The sequence below is a fragment of the Chelonia mydas genome, chromosome 3 (assembly GCF_015237465.2).
Source record: "Chelonia mydas isolate rCheMyd1 chromosome 3, rCheMyd1.pri.v2, whole genome shotgun sequence".
Taxonomy (NCBI): Eukaryota; Metazoa; Chordata; order Testudines; family Cheloniidae; genus Chelonia; species Chelonia mydas.
The window spans coordinates 201,978,147-201,997,653 of record NC_057851.1 but is presented as its reverse complement, the minus strand read 5'-3'; the positions used below and the strand labels follow the sequence as shown (position 1 = coordinate 201,997,653).

General features: G+C 50.1%; 1 protein-coding gene across 16 annotated transcripts in view; it reads left to right on the top strand.

Moving 5' to 3' along the window:
- The first annotated feature begins 1,538 nt into the window (after window positions 1–1,538).
- The window catches only part of BCL2L11 (BCL2 like 11), a 52,359-nt gene continuing 34,390 nt past the window's right edge, over window positions 1,539–19,507 (top strand). For 4 of the 16 annotated variants that reach the window (XM_043544201.1, XM_043544193.1, XM_043544195.1 and 1 more), the window contains exons 1-2: window positions 1,539–3,517; window positions 9,733–10,158. In XM_043544201.1, the coding sequence (XP_043400136.1) occupies window positions 3,346–3,517; window positions 9,733–10,158 (598 nt within the window). In that variant the 5' untranslated portion in view covers window positions 1,539–3,345. Of the gene's footprint in view, window positions 3,518–9,732; window positions 10,174–18,942; window positions 18,952–19,507 lie in introns of all 16 variants that reach the window. The other 12 variants (XM_043544200.1, XM_043544199.1, XM_043544204.1 and 9 more) reach the window with 8 other exon arrangements.

The following is a 19,507-nucleotide window of genomic DNA, read 5'->3' as shown; positions in this document are numbered from 1 at the left end:
TTCACAAAAAGAAAAGGAGGACTTGTGGCACCTTGGAGACTAACAAATTTATTTGAGCATAAGCTTTCGTGAGCTACAGCTCACTTCATCGGATGAGTCACATGCAAATTTTGCTGCTTCACTGATCCCCCTCCCCTTCCAAATTGTTAATAAAAGTACAAATCAACACTGTATCTAATACAAAGCCTTGAGACCCCCCTCTATTAACCTTTGGTTATGATGAACATTGGAGATTTATTCCTACTCTTTGTTTCCTGTCTCTTAGCCACCACTAACTTTGAGAGTGATGGTCCTTGCACTGAAATCTGCGGGATTAGGTTGTGGTTTAATTAGTCTATGGCTAGTTTAAGGTACCCCCACCCTACACCTTTTTATGGGGCAACGGACAGCTGTACCGGAACTCTTCTCATTTGTACTGTAGATGCCCCTGCAATCTACCCCGCGTGTCATGAGCCAGCAGTTCTGATTCAGTTATTTATAATAACAAAAGTCATAATACCAGGTTTGTGTAAGACAGGAGTAAATTAGGGTGTAAAATGAGGCACCGCTCAGGGAGGCAGGGAGGATGAAGAGAGATGTATATAAGTGAGAGGGGAGGGGTTATACTCTTGCAGCCGAGAACAAGGCTCAGCATCGACTATGTGCTTGGAAGGCTGAATTGCTCTCTTTACCCCCTTGTAGCCCCACTAAAGTGGCACTAAGTGCAGATGAGCTATGTGATCTCAAGTATACAATTGGTTTGATTATAAATCCCTTTCACTCAAGCAAAACTTCTCCTTACTTGAAGTAAGTGGTTGATTGCATAAGGAATGTTGAATATGTCACAGTACACTTGAAAGAGGGGAGAAAAAGTGTCAGTTTAGCATTTTCTAACAAGGAGCTGACGAATATTAATAAATTAAGCTTCACAGCCCCTAAATAAAGTGTAACTCTTTATTAACAGGGACGTAGTACGTATCATCTCTGTTCTGCACACTGTGCTATGGAAACATGATGACTTACTAAAGGTCACACAGGAAGTATGTGCCAGAGCCTAGAACAAAATTTGGGGGTGAAATACTTGGAAGTCAATGGGAATTTTGCCACTGACTTTTATGGGGCAGGATTTCATCCAATTGTCCTGACCATCATTCTTGTGGCTCTAACCAAAGTACCATCCTTCCCTTCTTTTTCTCCCCTCTTCCCCAACAATTTATTGTGATTATGAATAGCATAATCATGGGAAAATAGAAAAAGCAATGAAAATATTTTTTTCTAAAATGTACATAATCACATGTAGGAGTCAACATCTGTAACTTCTACATATTGTATCCCTCTGCCTGGCAGATTAATGTTAGCAATAATACTGAACACTTAATACATTTGATTTATTAAGTGATTGGCATTTTAAAAGTTGAATGCAATAAATCTAGAGATAATAAGCAAAGAGATTTTAATAATGATTTGAGCGTTCACCACTCTGCATGCCTTAGCTTTACAATGAGCAATATATACAGCATCAAAAATAAGACATATTCATATTCTTTTTGATTAGACATTTATTTTTTTCTAGTTAAATGTTTTGATTTATCTTTACCTGCATGCTAGTAGTGCATGAAACACGTTTGGCTGGACTATGTTGTAAAGGAAGCTGTGGTCTTCAGTCCTCAACTGCAAAAGTGCACTTCTGAGATGCTTACCACAAAATAACATTATGATTGTACATGCAAATCGTATTGTAAATTAAGATTTTCCTTGTTAAATAAAAACTGCATCAATATGAACCTTTTTTCAGCTTATTAATATTAGAGCTGTTACATAAAACACTAACTCCAAAATTAAGTCTCATTCAAGTCCACGGTGAGACCATTATTGTGGGAAAATAACTACAAAAAAGATGCATACATTTTTCATTGTTTTCAAATATATAATATGCATTTGTTAAGGTTTGTATAGGGGAAGTTGAGAATCCCTGGTAAGTGAAATAGGGAATTTCTGCAGAAATTGTCAAGGTAGAAAGCAGCGTTAATAGGAGTCCCTGGATTCCTGACGACAAGGACCTTAAAACTAGTACTGAAATGTGTGTTCTGACCACCAACCCGTTCTCTCCATTCTCTCTGACTAGTTAGAAAGTGAAGCGTTTGAGTGAATTGTGACTTACTCCAAACTTAACTCACAAAGGGATTGTGGTAACGACTGAAAGCTGATAGAAGTCTGTATTCAAGCTTTCGATTTGATCTTCCTTTGCCTTTAAACTGAAATATCTTTGGAGCTTGTTTATAAAAGCGTTTGAAGTTTTTTTAATGTATATTTTTAGAACTGCGTTATGCAAAATATTCAAGGAAAGTAAAATTAGGCAGTTTACCATCCTTTCCCCCGTCCCAGATAAGTTTCCTCAAATAAATATAGATTGCTGAATGTTTTAGTTTAAAACAGTGACGTTATTTAAGAAGCGAATTTCATGGGCAAAGCGAAAATGTACATGAACACGCGTCTCCACAGCATCTCGTGCCGGCTTGGGAGCCTCCAGAACTCCGTGTTTGGTTTAGTAAGGCACCAGATCCGCGGAAGGAAGGATACTGACTTGGAGGTAGCTCGGCTTGAAGAAACGAGCCGCACCTCGCACGCAATGGCGGGGCTCCTGGGACTCGCAGCAGAGAGCGCTTTGAGCGTGAGTTCAGCTGTTTACAGGTCGCACCGCTTTTCCCCGGCTGCCAGAGCCGGGAGGCACGTGGGCATCTCCGCCTTGATGCAGAAGGAGCGTGGAGAAGACAGCCCGCAATCGTCCGACCCTTTGCTCTCGTCTTGCCCATGAAGGATTCATCGTCGAGTGCGGTGCACATGAGGCTTCTGCAAGGGGATCCTGGCCCGGCAGAGGAGGATCGTCGCTCGGTCTGTTGCATCTGATGGGTGCCTGAGATGAGTCAACCCCGTGGGGTCAGCTCCTAGCCCTTTTCGGGAAGCGCCGTGAAGACGAAAGGCAGCTGGAGTTTAACTCGAGAGCAGACACGAAGTCAGCTCAGGAAACCTAGACAGATCACGCGAGCCAATAACTAGGAGTGGCTGCAGCGCGGCTGTGCTACAGAAATCACACGCGAGTCTCCTGTCCAGAAGGCGAGCTCCTGTCGCAGACGGGTTGATACCGAAATACGGGCTCGAACGGCCCGCGGACTCTCTTCTCCTGGCTCCCCCTTGGCCCCCTGCCTCTTACGAGCCCGTGCGGGAGGAGGCAGGAGAGCCCTCAGTTCCACGGAGGTGAGAAAACTCGGTTTCGGAGCCTGCCAGGTACCCACGTTAGAAGCCCGGCTGCGATCGCGACGGGGCAGGGCCGTTTGTTGTGTCTGTCGAGCGCACAAAGCCTAGTGGATGAACGAGACGCGTTGCGAGGGTTTGGCCAGGGGCGGGAGCTCGGCTTGGTTGCTGCGTCGGGTCGCTTCTCTCCACAGTGCCCGGACGAAGAGCCCGGCGCCCCGGCTGCGGCGAGACTCTCCCCTCGCCGCGGGGATTTCACAGGCACCTGGCGCTGGTCCGCGAGCAGGTGAGTGGCAGATGGCTCCGGCGGACCGCGGCCGCGCTCGGGGGAGGCGGACGGGGGCGCCCAGCGGGCTCAGGCCGGTTCGCCGCGGAGGTCGCGTCCAGCCCAGCTGCACCCTCCAGAGCGCACGGCGGGGCCCCTCCGTTCGTTCTCTGGCAGACTTCGGGGAGCGGGTGGAGGATCCCTTCCCACGCCCCCTCTCCCGGCTCCGGTGTCTCGCACCCGCTGGGCGCGCCGCGCTTTCTGGCAGGTTGTCTGACACCCACTCCGGAGTCACGGAGGGCGCGCCGCGTTCATGGCCCAGCTCGGCGCAGTCTGGGTTTTCCCGTGTCAAAAGCTCGTCCGCGGGGCTCGCTGCTCCCCGGCGGCTTCGTGCAGCCTTCGCACCGCGGTACGCCGGCGATGGTTTCCTGCGGGAAACTCCAGCGCAGGCGAGCTCGGCGCAGGACGGAGAGCCGGCAGGGCACGGCTGCCTCGGGGCTGGAGCGGGCTCATCCCGGTACGTTTGTTTCGAGCTCGCCACCAGCGCCTGGCTGGCCCCGCGCCGGAGCGGAGATGCGCCGCCGCCGGCCGAGTCTCAGCGCCGAGCTCTCTGTCCCGCGCAGGATTTCTCCTCCCCTTGCTCAGACCGGTTCGAGCCCGGTGCATCCCCGGCTGCCGCTGCTCTTCGGGGCGCGCATTCTCCGCGTCGTGTGCGCGGGCCCTGTGGCGTCTAGAGGGCGAAGGGATTGTCTCGGCGCAAGGAAGCAGAGAGCCCGCAGGGAGCGAGGGGTGCATGGCCCTCTCCGGGCGCTGCGGCGAGCGTCTGTGATCGCTGCGTCCCCCCGCCACTGCTCTGGTCCCGCCACGCGCGCCGTCTGGACAGTCTGACCTGGCCACACAGCCGGCACAGAGCCCTCCCCAGGCAGCGATCTGACCCGTCCACACGGCGGGGTCTGGATTGCCAGACAGCCGGCACAGAGCCCTCCCCAGGCAGCGATCTGGCCCGTCCACACGGCCGGGTCTGGATTGCCAGACAGCCCACAGAGCCCTCCCCAGGCAGCGATCTGGCCCGTCCACACGGCGGGGTCTGGATTGCCAGACAGCGGGCACAGAGCCCTCCCCAGGCAGCGATCTGGCCCGTCCACACGGCGGGGTCTGGATTGCCAAACAGCCGGCACAGAGCCCTCCCCAGGCAGCGATCTGGCCCGTCCACACGGCCGGGTCTGGATTGCCCAGACAGCGGGCACAGAGCCCTCCCCAGGCAGCGATCTGGCCCGTCCACACGGCCGGGGCTGGATTGCCACACAGCGGGCACAGAGCCCTCCCCAGGCAGCGATCTGGCCCGTCCACACGGCCGGGGCTGGATTGCCACACAGCGGGCACAGAGCCCTCCCCAGGCAGCGATCTGACCCGTCCACACGACGGGGTCTGGATTGCCAGACAGCCCACAGAGCCCTCCCCAGGCAGCGATCTGGCCCGTCCACACGGCCGGGGCTGGATTGCCACACAGCGGGCACAGAGCCCTCCCCAGCAGCGATCTGGCCCGTCCACACGGCGGGGTCTGGATTGCCAGACAGCCGGCACAGAGCCCTCCCCAGGCAGCGATCTGGCCGGTCCACACGGCCGGGTCTGGATTGCCAGACAGCCGGCACAGAGCCCTCCCCAGGCAGCGATCTGACCCGTCCACACGGCCGGGTCTGGATTGCCAGACAGCCGGCACAGAGCCCTCCCCAGGTACCGATCTGACCCGTCCACACGGCTGGCACCAGGCGGTCTAACGCCTCCACAGGGCCGGGTCTGGCTCTGGCCTGTCCACACAGCAGGCACAGACCCGTCCACGCAGACGGTCTAACCTGTCCACACAGCGGTGTCCGGCCTGTCCACAGGGCCGGCACAGATTCCTGCACAGGGACCAGTCTAACCCGCCCACGCAGGGTCTGGCCTGTCCACACAGAGGGCTTCGACCTGTCCACAGGGCCGGGTCTGGCCCCTGGCCCGGGCAGTCCAGCGCCCAGGCCTCCCTGCGCCAGCGGGTCCCGCTGGCCTGTAGGGGGCTCGCGGCCCAGGAGCCGGGCTCCTGGCTGCGGGGCGGGCGGGCTCTCGGGGCTCACCTCCCCAGGAGCTGTGAGCGATCCCCGCCTCGTGTGGACACTGTCATCTCCCAGCCGCCGGCGGGGGGCGCTGGGCAGTGGCGGGCAGGGAGGTCTGTGTGTGGCGGGGCGCCGGGCAGTTGTGGTGCTGGAGCTGGGGGGGGACGGGGGGGGGACTGTGCACATAGGGTTTGTGGAGGTGTCTCTGGGCGGGGGGGGCTGCTCACAGGGGCTTTGTGGGGGGATCTGGGCAGGGGGGCTGCACACAGGGGCTCGGTGGGGGGTGTCTCTGGGCGGGGAGGCTGCACACAGGCTCGGTGGGGGGTTTCTGGGTGGGCTGCACATAGCGGGTTAGCGGGGGGGTGTCTCTGGGCGGGGGGGGGGCTGCACACAGGCTCGGTGGGAGGTGTCCCCGGGCAGGGGGGGCTGCACACAGCGGGTTAGGCGCGGGGGGGCTGCACACAGGGGCTCGGTGCGGGGGTGTGTCTCTGGGCGGGGGGGGGCTTCTCACAGGGGCTCGATGGGGGGGTCTCTGCGGGGGCTGCACATAGCGGGTTAGCCGCGGGCGGGGGGTGTCCCCGGGCGGGGGGGGGGCTGCACACAGCGGGTTACCGCGGGGGGGTGTCTCTGGGCGGGGGGGGGGGCTGCTCACAGGGCTCGGTGGGGGGTGTCCCCGGGCAGGGGGGGGGCTGCACACAGCGGGTTAGCCGCGGGGGGGGTGTCCCTAGGCGGGGGGGGGGCTGCACACAGCGGGCTAGCTCCGGGGGGGTGTCTCTGGGCTGGGGGGGCTGCACACAGCGGATTAGCCGCGGGGGGTGTCCCCGGGCGGGGGGGGCTGCACACAGCGGGTTAGCCGCGGGGGGGCGTCTCCGGGCAGGGGGGGCTGCACACAGCGGGTTAGCCGCGGGGGGTGTCCCCGGGCGGGGGGGGCTGCACACAGTCTCGGTGGGGGATGTCCCCGGGCGGGGGGGGCTGCACACAGCAGGTTAGGCGCGGGGGGGTGTCCCGGGGCGGGGGGGGGGCTGCACACACCGGGTTAGCCGCGGGGGGGGTGTCTCTAGGCGGGGGGGGGGGGCTGCACACAGTCTCGGTGGGGGGTGTCCCGGGGCGGGGGGGGCTGCACACAGCGGGTTAGCCGCGGGCGGGGGGTGTCCCCGGGCAGGGGGGGCTGCACACACCGGGTTAGCCCCGGGGGGGTGTCTCTAGGCGGGGGGGGGGGCTGCACACAGCGGGTTAGCCGCGGGCGGGGGGCGTCTCCGGGCGCGGGCGCGGCGGGGCCCGCCCCTGAGGGAAGAGGCGCGCGGGCAGCAGGGCCCGTGCGCGCCCGGCTGCCGTTTGTCAACAGTGGCCTCGCGCGGGGCGGGGCGGGGCCGCCCCCGGCGCGCGGGGATTGGCGGCCCGGCGCGCGGGGCCCTGCGTGCGGGGCGGGGGCGCCCTGCCCGGCGGGCGGCAGAGGCAGTCTGCGAGCGCAGCCGAGCGGGCGCGGGGCCGGGGTCCCGCGGGGCAGGGCGCGTGCGGCGGCGGCGGGCGCGGGGCGCGGCCCCCCGGCGCGGCGAGGGGGGGTCCGGTTTTGTTTCTCGGGCGAGGAGGCGGGCGCCGAAACGGTGAGTGGGCCGGGGCCGGGGTCTCGGGGCTGCCCCCGCGGCTCCTTTGTGTGGCCGCGGTCCCCCGCCGGCTCGCCCGCCTCCCTTTGTTGGGCCCCGCCTCGGTGCCCCCGCGAGGGCCGGCCTGGGGGGGGCAGGTCAGAGCCGGCGGGGGGGGCTGCGGCTGCCCCGGCTCGGCTCGGCTCGGGGTCGGCGCCGGCCCGCGCTTGTCGGCGCCGGCGCGGCAGCAGGAAGTGGTGCGGGGCCGGAGCCTTGTCCCCGGGCGAGTCTGCAGCCGTGTGTACGGGCCCCCCCGCCCCCCCCACAACAACAAACCCGCCGGCTGGGTCGGGAGTGCGGCGGTGTAGGAAGTGCGGCGCTGGGTCCGCGCAGACCTTGTGTCCTGGGGCTCTCGTTGCGGGTTTGGGCTGGGGGGGCCGGGAGGGAGTGGGGGCTGTCGTTGCGGGTTTGGGCTGGGGGGGCCGGCAGGGAGTGGGGGCTCTGGTTGCGGGTTTGGGCTGGGGGGGCCGGCAGGGAGTGGGGGCTGTCGTTGCGGGTTTGGGCTGGGGGGGCCGGGAGGGAGTGGGGGCTGTCGTTGCGGGTTTGGGCTGGGGGGGCCGGCAGGGAGTGGGGGCTGTCGTTGCGGGTTTGGGCTGGGGGGGCCGGCAGGGAGTGGGGGCTGTCGTTGCGGGTTTGGGCGGGGGGGGCCGGGAGGGAGTGGGGGCTCTGGTTGCGGGTTTGGGCTGGGGGGGCCGGCAGGGAGTGGGGGCTGTCGTTGCGGGTTTGGGCTGGGGGGGCCGGCAGGGAGTGGGGGCTGTCGTTGCGGGTTTGGGCTGTGGGGGGCCGGCAGGGAGTGGGGGCTGTCGTTGCGGGTTTGGGCTGGGGGGGCCGACAGGGAGTGGGGGCTGTCGTTGCGGGTTTGGGCTGGGGGGGCCGGCAGGGAGTGGGGGCTGTCGTTGCGGGTTTGGGCTGGGGGGGCCGACAGGGAGTGGGGGCTCTGGTTGCGGGTTTGGGCTGGGGGGGCCGGCAGGGAGTGGGGGCTGTCGTTGCGGGTTTGGGCTGGGGGGGCCGGCAGGGAGTGGGGGCTGTCGTTGCGGGTTTGGGCTGGGGGGGCCGGCAGGGAGTGGGGGCTGTCGTTGCGGGTTTGGGCTGGGGGGGCCGGCAGGGAGTGGGGGCTGTCGTTGCGGGTTTGGGCTGGGGGGGCCGGCAGGGAGTGGGGGCTCTGGTTGCGGGTTTGGGCTGGGGGGGGGCCGGCAGGGAGTGGGGGCTGTCGTTGCGGGTTTGGGCTGGGGGGGGCCGGCAGGGAGTGGGGGCTGTCGTTGCGGGTTTGGGCTGGGGGGGGGCCGGGAGGGAGTGGGGGCTGTCGTTGCGGGTTTGGGCTGGGGGGGCCGGCAGGGAGTGGGGGCTCTGGTTGCGGGTTTGGGCTGGGGGGGCCGGCAGGGAGTGGGGGCTCTGGTTGCGGGTTTGGGCTGGGGGGGCCGGCAGGGAGTGGGGGCTGTCGTTGCGGGTTTGGGCTGGGGGGGCCGGCAGGGAGTGGGGGCTCTCGTTGCGGGTTTGGGCTGGGGGGGCCGGCAGGGAGTGGGGGCTGTCGTTGCGGGTTTGGGCTGGGGGGGCCGGCAGGGAGTGGGGGCTCTGGTTGCGGGTTTGGGCTGGGGGGGCCGGCAGGGAGTGGGGGCTGTCGTTGCGGGTTTGGGCTGGGGGGGCCGGCAGGGAGTGGGGGCTCTGGTTGCGGGTTTGGGCTGGGGGGGCCGGCAGGGAGTGGGGGCTGTCTCTCTGGGGGTATTTGTCACTACCCGCTATTGCTTTGTTTGGGTGGGGAAGTGGCCGTGTTGTTCGAGCTGACGTTTTACTACTCCCCTCTCCCTCGCAGTTGGGAGTCGGAAGGCGGATTTGTTGAGTTAGCATTAAAAGGGTGAGGAGGGGGGTGAACGAGAGCCAGCCCTGTGCAATCTACAAACTCTATTGTGACGCACTTACTACAACTGATTGCTGCTGCCAAACCTCCTCCAGACTTGCTGTGATCAGCACATTAGATAGAACAATGGGGCTGGAACAGGGAACATGGCCAGGAGGCTCTGCACAATCACTGCAAATACTCCTCACTCTTGCATTTCAGCACAGTATCCGATTCTTTTATTTAACCACTTGGGGAAATCAGAGCTTATTGCTCTTTTTTTAAAATTAACAGACTCAAAACTTCATATAGATTTGGAGCATAACTGGAGCACAATGGCCGGGCTGATAAATTTCACTTTAAAACCCAATTCCTTTTGTTTGGACAAAGGCTTCTCACAAGTTATACTTTTGATGCAGGTATCCTAGGAGGGGCGGAAACAGTGGACAGGAAACTACCCATAGATCTGATAGCAGTTGATTGTATGGGGGGGGGAAGTGAGTACTTAAAAAGCTAGAAGAATGTATGCTGAAAAGCATATGCCATACTACTAGAATTCTAACAATATAAATAAGGACATTGAGAATGTATTGCAAAACTTATTAGATATTACAGTATTATAATAAAGCCTAGAGAGCTTTCTCATAATGTCTTCCTCTTTCTTTGCAGGAAAAAAAGACCAAATGGCAAAGCAACCTTCTGATCTAAATTCAGAGTGCAACAGAGAAGGTGGACAGTTTCAGTCAACTGAAAGGCCAAGTCAGCCTCAGCATCTTAGACCTGGGGCCCCTACCTCTATACAAACACAGTACCAAGGTAATCATTCAGGTGAGGGGGACTTCGCCCAGCAGCCCTCAGGGAGCTCTTCGCCCAGCAGCCCTCAGGGACCATTTGCACCACCCAGTAGCCCCAGTCCATTTGCTACCAGATCCCCACTTTTCATCTTTGTAAGAAGATCCTCACTGCTGTCTAGATCCTCCAGTGGGTATTTCTCTTTCGACACAGACAGGAGTCCTGCGCCTATGAGTTGCGACAAGTCCACGCAGACTCCAAGTCCCCCTTGTCAAGCCTTTAATCATTATCTAAGTGCAATGGGTAAGCAAGATCATGGTAAGAAACCTTTTAGCTCATGGTTTATGTTTTTCAATAGGTTCTGAATACCCCTGTGGACATTGTATTGCTTTCAACAACTCAATGTTAATATTGAGGCAGCCAGCAAATTTTTCAATAAGAACAAAATACTGTATATTATACAGTGATATTGGGCTGAGCTATTAAACAACAAAAATAAAATTGAAAACTGCCTTATATTTTACAAACTGATTGGGTCAGATTTAAATCCAGTGAACATTTCCTAATGAATTGGAAAGTGGTCCAAGTATCCCTCCTGCCTTTGATTTTTCACAGCACATGGAATGTGTTAAGGTAAAATAAATAATTTGGATTGTTTGTCTGATACAAAGTCTATAAGGGGCTAGTTCTTTTTGTTTGAAATAACTTGTGGCCTTACCATGGAGATTTGTCTGTCCAACTAAGCAAGTTGCAATGGAGAGAGGGGATAAAATATAGAGGCCACATTGCTTAGTATAATAAACATAATCTTGGTAGCAAACACTGGAATATAGCACTAAGATTGGAGAGATGTTTCCATTACTACAAATTCTTAGCTGTTTCCTGAAGATCTGGCTAATCAGAATACTGGGAGGAAAAGATGTTTACAAACCAACTCTCTTCAGTTTCTGTTGTCTCTTGTTTTCTGGAGTTTTAAAATTGTGTGTAGATATCCATCTTGGGCTGAAATTTGCTGGACTGAACTGGCATTATTTTTACACACGTTATGCAGGGAATCTGTACAGATTTAAAAAATAATAGGAAGAAAATATATTTTAAATTTTCTGATTTCAAACATGTTTATGAAATGTTATTTTGATATACTTTGCAGCTTCATGCTTAGGTAATACTTTACTACATCAATTCTTTCCAAAAACACATGTAAGGTGAACCACAGTATTTGACTAACGTACTTAGTATACTTGCATAGTAATTATGAAATACTTGACTAAAATTTAAGATTTTTAGTTGTAACGTACATGGATGAGATGGGAGGCTTAAAGGGTCTTTGTATGCCTGTCTGGAAAGTGCCCATCAATATGATGTCTGAACATGGTCCCATTTGGCTGAGTCTTCTGAGACACTCTGCAACATTTCCCTGGCAGATAGATAATTTGATGTTTGCCACAGGAGTCTGTAAAAGGCAGGTGGGTAGGGTGTGAGACTCTGAGTTATCTACGTTAGGAGTGGAGAGAAGACTACTAGATGTGTATTTTCCCAAGTGAGGAGCTTTCCATCCCTTTGTAGGAGTCCAGAGGACCATCTCTCTTCCCCCTCATCTTTCAAAGTTTCTTTCTAGAGTCCACCTTCTGGTTAGGAAAGAGTGGCTAGGACTACTTTTGGAGTGGTAGCTGTTTCATGTACTGTGTGTATGCGCGCTACTGTATTTTCCACTCCATGCCTCTGATGAAGTGGGTTTTAGCCCACGAAAGGTTATGCCCAAATAAATTCCTTAGTCTCTAAGGTGTCCCAAGGACTCCTCATTGTTAGGACTACTTTGGATCCTGTGGTACTCCTCCTTAATCCACTGCAGGGATTGGTCTTGACTGCCTGTTACTTATGACAAGGCATGTGGGGGTGAGACTTTTTCCCCAAAGCCAACTAGAGGACTCAGCTGCTTGCTTCCCATCAAAATTAATGGGGGTTTTGTAACTAAGTGTCTTGGACAGCTTTGAAAATCTTACCTGTAGAGTGTTGGGTTTGGGTTTTTGTTTTGTTTTTTTAAAATGTGTCTTAAGGACTAGTTTGAGATTACGAAACAATTCTTGTGACTTTAGGTAACGTCTGAATCCACACCTCCCAAGGTGAAAAAAAGACAATTGTAGTAAGCAACTTGCAACATCTGTCCCACTTTTCTTATATTACAGATGAAGGTAGAGAGGTTAAAGTAAGCTAAAAAGAGTCAGTTTCCTAAGGAACCAATCCTAAAGTCTGTATGCCCAAATCTCAGTGGAAATGGGGAACATCTAGTCCTGAGAATGGTTTAATTATTCCTATTGATAATGGTTTTTGGTGAATAACAAACACCAACTTAAGCTTTCCGTGATCAAAACATTTTGGTAGTTGTGGTTACAGCTGCAAAGTACTTACTATACTATTCCCTTAGGAAAGATTTTCTGGCGTTATTGCAGTAATTGCAGCTTAATGCAAGTTTCACAATCTTACTGAGAGAGCATACATGGTATTACTAGACAAAAGGAACTAGAGTTCTTGAAATAAACATTGCTTATGGCGCATGTAAAGCTATAGTTTAGCAGTGAACAACATTCTTTTTGTGTTCAAGAGCGAAACTCAAGTCCTGTCTTTAATTTCAGAAGAGTAATTTTTTTTCACCCATGTAAAACGTGCTTTAAAAACTTTGTAAATAATTATTGTACTGAAATCTTTCTTATACTATTGTTACTATGGGCGCCATCCTAAACATTAAATTGTCAGAAATTGAGTAGAAACTGCTGAGGGAATTTGAATAGGAACCCTGGACATTTTCAAACACGACTAGAATAAAAATGTGAAGTTGTAAAGACATTTTATTCTACCCCAGGGACTGTGCTTTCCATGGAAGGACTTACTGATTGGTTTTACAATTTGTATTGAGACTTCTTGTAGAGAGAAGAGATCATAATCTCTGAAATGTGGCCACGAGGGCTTGAACCTGCAGTCCTTGTAAAGACAAAAATCCCACTGGACTCGATAGGAATTTTACTCATATAGGGACTGTAGAATTGAGCCCATAACATTTTGAATGCCTGACTTTTATGAAACTTTGAAAATGAGATGAACTTAATACAGCGGAATCCAGGTGAAAGCGGGGTGGATTGATTTAAATCAGAGCAATTTCAGTCTGATATTGAAATCATGATTTAAATTGTCAAGTAGAAAGCCTCACTTTAATTCATCAATTTAATCAACTTTTCCATTTGTACTTCAGTTATCTTTTAAAGAAAGGTGCACTTTCACTGGTTGATACAGCCATTAAAACATGTTGATTTACAACTGAATAGAGCCTTTACACTAGATTTGGCACATTGTTTTGTTTCCTAGGCGCGTACTCTATAACTATATATATTTTAAGCAATTACATAGTTTAATATTTTCAGATTCTTATTAATTGTAAATTTTTAGTACGTAGGAGAATAGTGAATGATATATTGCTTATTTACTATTACTTTGTGCCATATTTATAAAGCTTGACCTCAAAAGTTGGAAGTTTTTGACATGATTTTTTTTATATAGAAAAGCAGCCTTTAACTCAACGTTTTTGGAAGAGGCTCATGTTCAGTATATTTTTTATTTAATTTTTAAAGACATTATAATCAGTTTAGGCCTTAACACATTTTGTATTAAGTTCAGATTTCATTTTAAACAAGCTTACATTTAAAAGGAAAAGCTCAAAATAATTTATATAACATTTTTTTAAAAAACCTGGTTTTTTTATTCACCCCCCAAATCATTGATTTTTATCCACCAGGGGAAAATAGTTTCATAGATTCCAAGACCAGAAGGGACCGTTTTGATTATCTGTCCTGTATAATACAGGCCATTGAATTTCCCCGAAATAATTCCTGGAGCAAATCTTTTAGAAACCCATCCAGTCTTGATTTAAAAAAAAAAAAAATCAGTTGTGGAGAATCCACTGTGAACCTTGCTAAATTGTTCTAATGGTTAATTACTCAGTGTTAAAAATCGAACACCTTATTTCTAGTCTAAATCTGTGTAACCTGAACGTCCAACCATTGGATCATGTTGTTTCTTTCTCTGCTAGACTGAAGAGCCCACTATTAAATATTTTTGTTGCCTATGTAGATACTTATGGACTATGATTAAGTCACCTCTTAACCTTCTCTTTGTTAAGCTACATAGATTAAGCTCCTTGAGTCTTTAGCCTGTAAGGCACATTTTCTAATTCTTTAATCATTCTGAGTGCTCTTCTCGGAATTCTCTCCAAATCATCAACATCCTTCTTGAATTTAATTGAATATATTCTTGACTATCAGGCCAGTGGTCAGAATCAGCTATACTTTATAAATGTAAAATTTTATGAACTGTTTCTTTTATAAAGTAACTTCATATCTCTATAATATTTATAAAATTGATTTTATGATAGAGGAAATGAAATACAGGTTAAGGGTCCAATGAATGGCCATAACAGTATGGGTCACCCCTTGGGTAGTTTGTGATAGGTATATATTCACAAGCAAAAAAAAATTAAGCTTGAAAGTGGAGTCCCAGCTAGCGCCTGAAAATACTACTACTTTCTTTATAGCACTTCCCCTCCTTTTAAAAACAAACTCAAGCCCCCCACAATGTTCGAATGACTGAGCAGTAAAAGGAAGCTAATCCTTCATTGCTTACCATCCCCGAATACCTACCTACCTAACTTTAGCTTTGCTCTGTTGCTTTGGCAATATGCTGTTGGATGTATGGTGTTGGTTTTATATATTGTATGTAGTAAGGGTTTTGAAAGGAGTACCCAGGGTCCTTTAGGGTACACTAAATTGTATCAGTATTCTTGGTGAAAAATGTTTGTGTGAATTATCTTTTTGGTGTTATAAAATGTCCTGATTGTATAGTGCAGGTTTATGTAAGTGTTCGTAGACTTTGTAAGGCACAAATCCTGCAAAGACATAAGTATGTGTTTTTAATGTTGAATACACAAATAGTCCCATTGAAGTGGGATTACGCACTGTGAGTAAAATTAAGCATGTGCATAACTCTTGGAGGACTCTGACCCCAAATTATATTTTTCACTGCAGTGTATAGCACCAACATTATTGTCCTTAAGTGAGTTATAGTGTATGTGTTGGTGTCAGTGGCATTTTGGAAGTTGATCCCTGGAATAGGAAAGAGAAGGTTATAATTCCTAGCAGTTTATTTGGAAGTTTCTGTATATTTTTCAGGGGCACTTTTAAGGGTAGATGTGCCTTTTTCCTGTATATTTCAATGTGGGATTTATGTTATAAAGCTGTTTGTCATGTAATTCTTCCACCAAGACAAAAGTACTCGGAACAACAACAACAGAAATCACACTAGAACGTACTACTCCTCAGCAAGGCCAATAAAACAAATTAGGAATTTTTAGGCCAACCCAGTTTGTAGATGAGTTGAGGGAAAGTAAGCTTTTCCTGCCATTGGCTTACTTCAAATATTTTTAAGGGTGAGGTTCTGTCATGTGTCTCTTAGAGCCACCATGATGCAGAACTTGCAGCTCGGGCAGAGTGTGAGGCTAAGGTGGGTTTAAGGCCAACTTTACACTTCCTAGACTCTGGGCTGCTGCAGAGGCTGGAGTGACTTTCAGAGGGACAGATCTGAGAGTCGCTCTAATTTTCAGTGTACCCACCACAGGCTAGTAATGTTCTGCTCCACAGCATGTCACTTGAAAATCCCCATACTTGATGCAGGCTCTTCTCCCACCCCTAATATGTCCCCTTCTGTCCCCAACACCCCTCCTATGCCAGAGCTTGCTGGTGGTCCTCAGAAAGCAATTTATAGCTTCTGTCTTCCTCAGTTCATGCACCTGGGAAATTCTCCACCAGCCAGTTCTGGAGTACCTGCAGAGTCCCTTTACCTGGTATACAGGGACCAGAGCAGGGGTGAGGTTCACATCCCATTGTTTCAATTATTTTTTTCTGTTGATTTCTTCCCCTCCTCCCCTCTCCCCCTGCGATGTTCTTACGGGTAGCTAACAGAGCATCATATAAGTGAGTGACACACAGTGAATGGTTTTGCTAGATACCTACATTTCCCAGGTGGTTTTAGGCACTTCATTAAGTCCAGTGTGTCAATAATTTTATAAGAAAGAGACATGTCTGACAGTAATAGATACCGTCTCATACTTTTTATATTTTATGTTCATATCTTTGTGGGGGGGGGGTAACTTACAAGCAAGGGTGTGATGTACAAAGCAAACTAATTCAGAAGATAACTCAAAGTAATATTGCTTTACATTTTCTTCATTGTTGAACATTCTGAGTATTGGCAAACACTGAGTACGAGTCTAATACAGACTGACAGTGTTCCAGTGATAGACTGAGTCTGCTCCACCAGTTACAGCCAGAACGGGCTCAACATTTTGACAGTCCAACACCTAGCCAACTGCCCAAGCAATGAAACAAAATTTTATGATGCACGGTCAAAAATTGCAGTTACATCTAATAGCAGCAAGGTCAGGCCCCTTAGTTTGTGTTAAACAGATTTTTTTTTTTCATATCTGCCAAGAGTGCAGTTTGGTATAACACATGCCTGTATCCAGGCTGAAGTTTATTAATACAGCAGTCATCCCTGTTTTCTGCCACATTACTCTATTGTTATGATTGAAGAAATGTTTGGAAGTATTGTAGGGCAATCTAAAATGTTCCACACCTTGATTTGCTGTGAATGGTGAAAGAAGATTAGGCAGCCTGTTATCCCAAATGGACAGACCTTCAAGTTCTTTAACTGGTGGTCTCAGTATTGCTTTATTCATTTTTAGTGACTCAGGTACAACTGAGATTATGGGACCTAAAGGGTATGTGTGTAAAGGAGAAGCTTGGCAAGGAATGCAAAGGGGACCTCAAACTCCCTGCCCCTCACAGGGAAGAAATTATTATGAGGGTTATATCTGCAACCTTAAATTTAAGATGATTAGCATTGCCATTATGTCCTGTGTGAAGGGGAATATGAACCCTTAAAATTGTAAGACAAAGACCAAGACAAAATTTTTCATTTAAAACTTTCAAAAGTATTCCTGAAACGAGAGATCTATAATGGTCTTTAGGCAGCAAAAGACTCTGAGGTTACAAGCTTTAACCAAGTCATGGCACAAGGACAGTTAATAAGGGTTTTATGCAAAAAGGTTGTGTATTCCAGAGAGTGAATAATGAAGATACAGCCATGACTTTATCTAGCTGTGTCAGGACAATGAAAGAATTCTGTGAAGATGATAAAAGATTGGAGTGGATGGGGAAAGGAATACTTGGATTATATAACTTAATAAAGTGTTTAGGTAATGGGGGAACAGGAGGGAAATCAGGGTTTATTTGGACTTCACAGATGTGAAATTAAATCTTTTTTTTGTAAATGACACATTCAGATGAAAGGAGTCACCAGCTGTTCAGTTCATTCCCTCTGAAGCATCAGGCACTAGCCACTGTCGGCAGACAGGCTAGTGGGCTAGATGGACCATTAGTCTGACCCAATATGGTTGTTCTCCATGTTCACTGTTTTGGGGCTATATTCTCTATGGTTCCATGCACTTTCTTTGAAGAAATGGCATTCCTTAAGGATACTACGGTCTTGACATGCTGTCAGAGACCAGATTACTCTCAACAGGGCTGTGGTACAGGTAATCCTGTCTGTCTGTACTTTAAACCTTAGAGCCAGCTTTTGCTGTCTGAGTTTTCATGTCCTGTTAAAGCATATGCTTTAAGCTACTTGTTTTTCCTCTTATTGTGAATGCAGCTTCCTCTTTGCTGCTTGGGTACCAGCAAGGGGAGCGTTACGAGCACTTCAAAGAGGGTGTACTTGCTCTTAGTTCTAGTGCCACTGTGGCTCCCAGCAGCCAGGAAAGTCCTGGTCAGCCCTTACATCCTTGGCATGGAGCTTGCTTTGTGAGGATGGCACTTGGGCTGTCCATTTGGCATGTAGGAGCTGGGAGGGGTTGGAGCATGTTCAGTGCAGGTGGAATCTTTGAAGAATTTAGCTGCCAACTAAGAAGTCTACTGGGCAGGTAAACATGAGATTTTTCAGAGGCTTATAACTTTGGCCAAATTTGGATTATATTTCATGGGGATGGCCTAAGGCATGTCCCTGACACCAGGCAGCCTCTCCCCGTACCAAATTTAAATTCCCTCCTACAGAGTGTGAAAATGCTAGAGCTTCTCAGCAAAACAATTGTAAGAATTATGAACATGAGCAAAACAACAGATATTTCCCTAATCTCATTCTGGGAAACAGTAGATCCAATTAGCTGAAACTTTATTTTAAAAAAAGAAATCTGCCTGAGCACATGCAGGGTGAAATACTTCAACCTGAGCAGTTAAAGATGGGCAAAACTGTAAGCAACTGAAAACAGGGTCCCATAATGGAATGTGCGAGGCAGCCTTACCTAACAGCCCTGTTACCTGTGCTGCCAGTAATATATTATGGATGTGCTGTTTACAGATCCGTTATTGTTCCCTTCATAGTTTTGCTGCACAGAATCTAATGTTTCGTAGGAATGAGTTATTGCTGTGAAGCTTTTTCTGTCTGTAGATATGTTTAGATTTTTCAGAAGTATAGGATAAAACTGCTTGCCTGGCAAGCCATTCAAAATGCCCTATTAAAAATTAGAAAAATTTAAATTTTTTATTCACTGCAAATTTCAAAGTGGAATACTCTGTAAACTCAAAATTCAGTCACACAGTAGGTTGCTTTTCGCATTTAAAATTCATACTTTGGTTTTGAAATAAAAATTAACAATCTTTATCTGATTGGATTTCCTCCAGCTTCATAGCAATTAAATGTTAAATTATTAAGCAGTTAGCACTTTAAATTTAGAGTGCGGCGTGCTTCACTGAGTTCCAGAACTATAGGCTCTGTGGGGTAGATTTGTGTATCTGTCCCCTGATACGGTCTGTATTGCCGTATCTGCTCCCGGACTGATCAGAGGTATATTGAGCAATGCAAGGGGTCCCCTAGTGCCACAGGCACCAGCTTTTGTCGGTGCTCTGAGCACCTCCCAACTACTTAAAATTAGGAACAAGATTTTTTTCCTTCCCAGCTGTAGGAGCAGAAGCTTGATTAGTTTTATAGGGTGTCTGTGTCTGTGAGTGGGTGGGAGAGTGGGTGTGTTTGGGTGTCTGAAGAACTTACTGAGGGAAAGCAAGTTAGAAGTGAATTTTTCTCATATGTGGTCAGTTCACTTGTCAAGAACTGGAATGGGCTGTTGGGCTGACTGGCTATTCAGGACCACAGAGGCAGCCAGTTGGTCATAATCCTTGGTGCCAGATGAAGCTCTCCATATACAAGTCTGGTGACTGATTCACAGCTCCACCAAGGTGATCTGTTTCCATAGTAGCAGCCTCTTGTGAGCTCCATATTCTTCAGCAGATCCTTGGACAGCTCCCCACCCTTAGTCTTCATGGAAGGTCTCTCCAAAGACTCAGCACCAGTCCTTAGAACTGAGCCTGCAGTACTCTCCTGTGAGTTCCAGAAGTAGAATTGTCATGGGCTGTTCTGTAGTATTTACTTTAATATCTGTACATATAGAGCCACAGTGATGTTCACTTTAAAGGCCAATTGTTTCAATATGTGCTATTTTTTTAAACCAAGAAAATAGTGCCCGGTACCCTGTGAAGTGTTGCAGGTATGAATTATT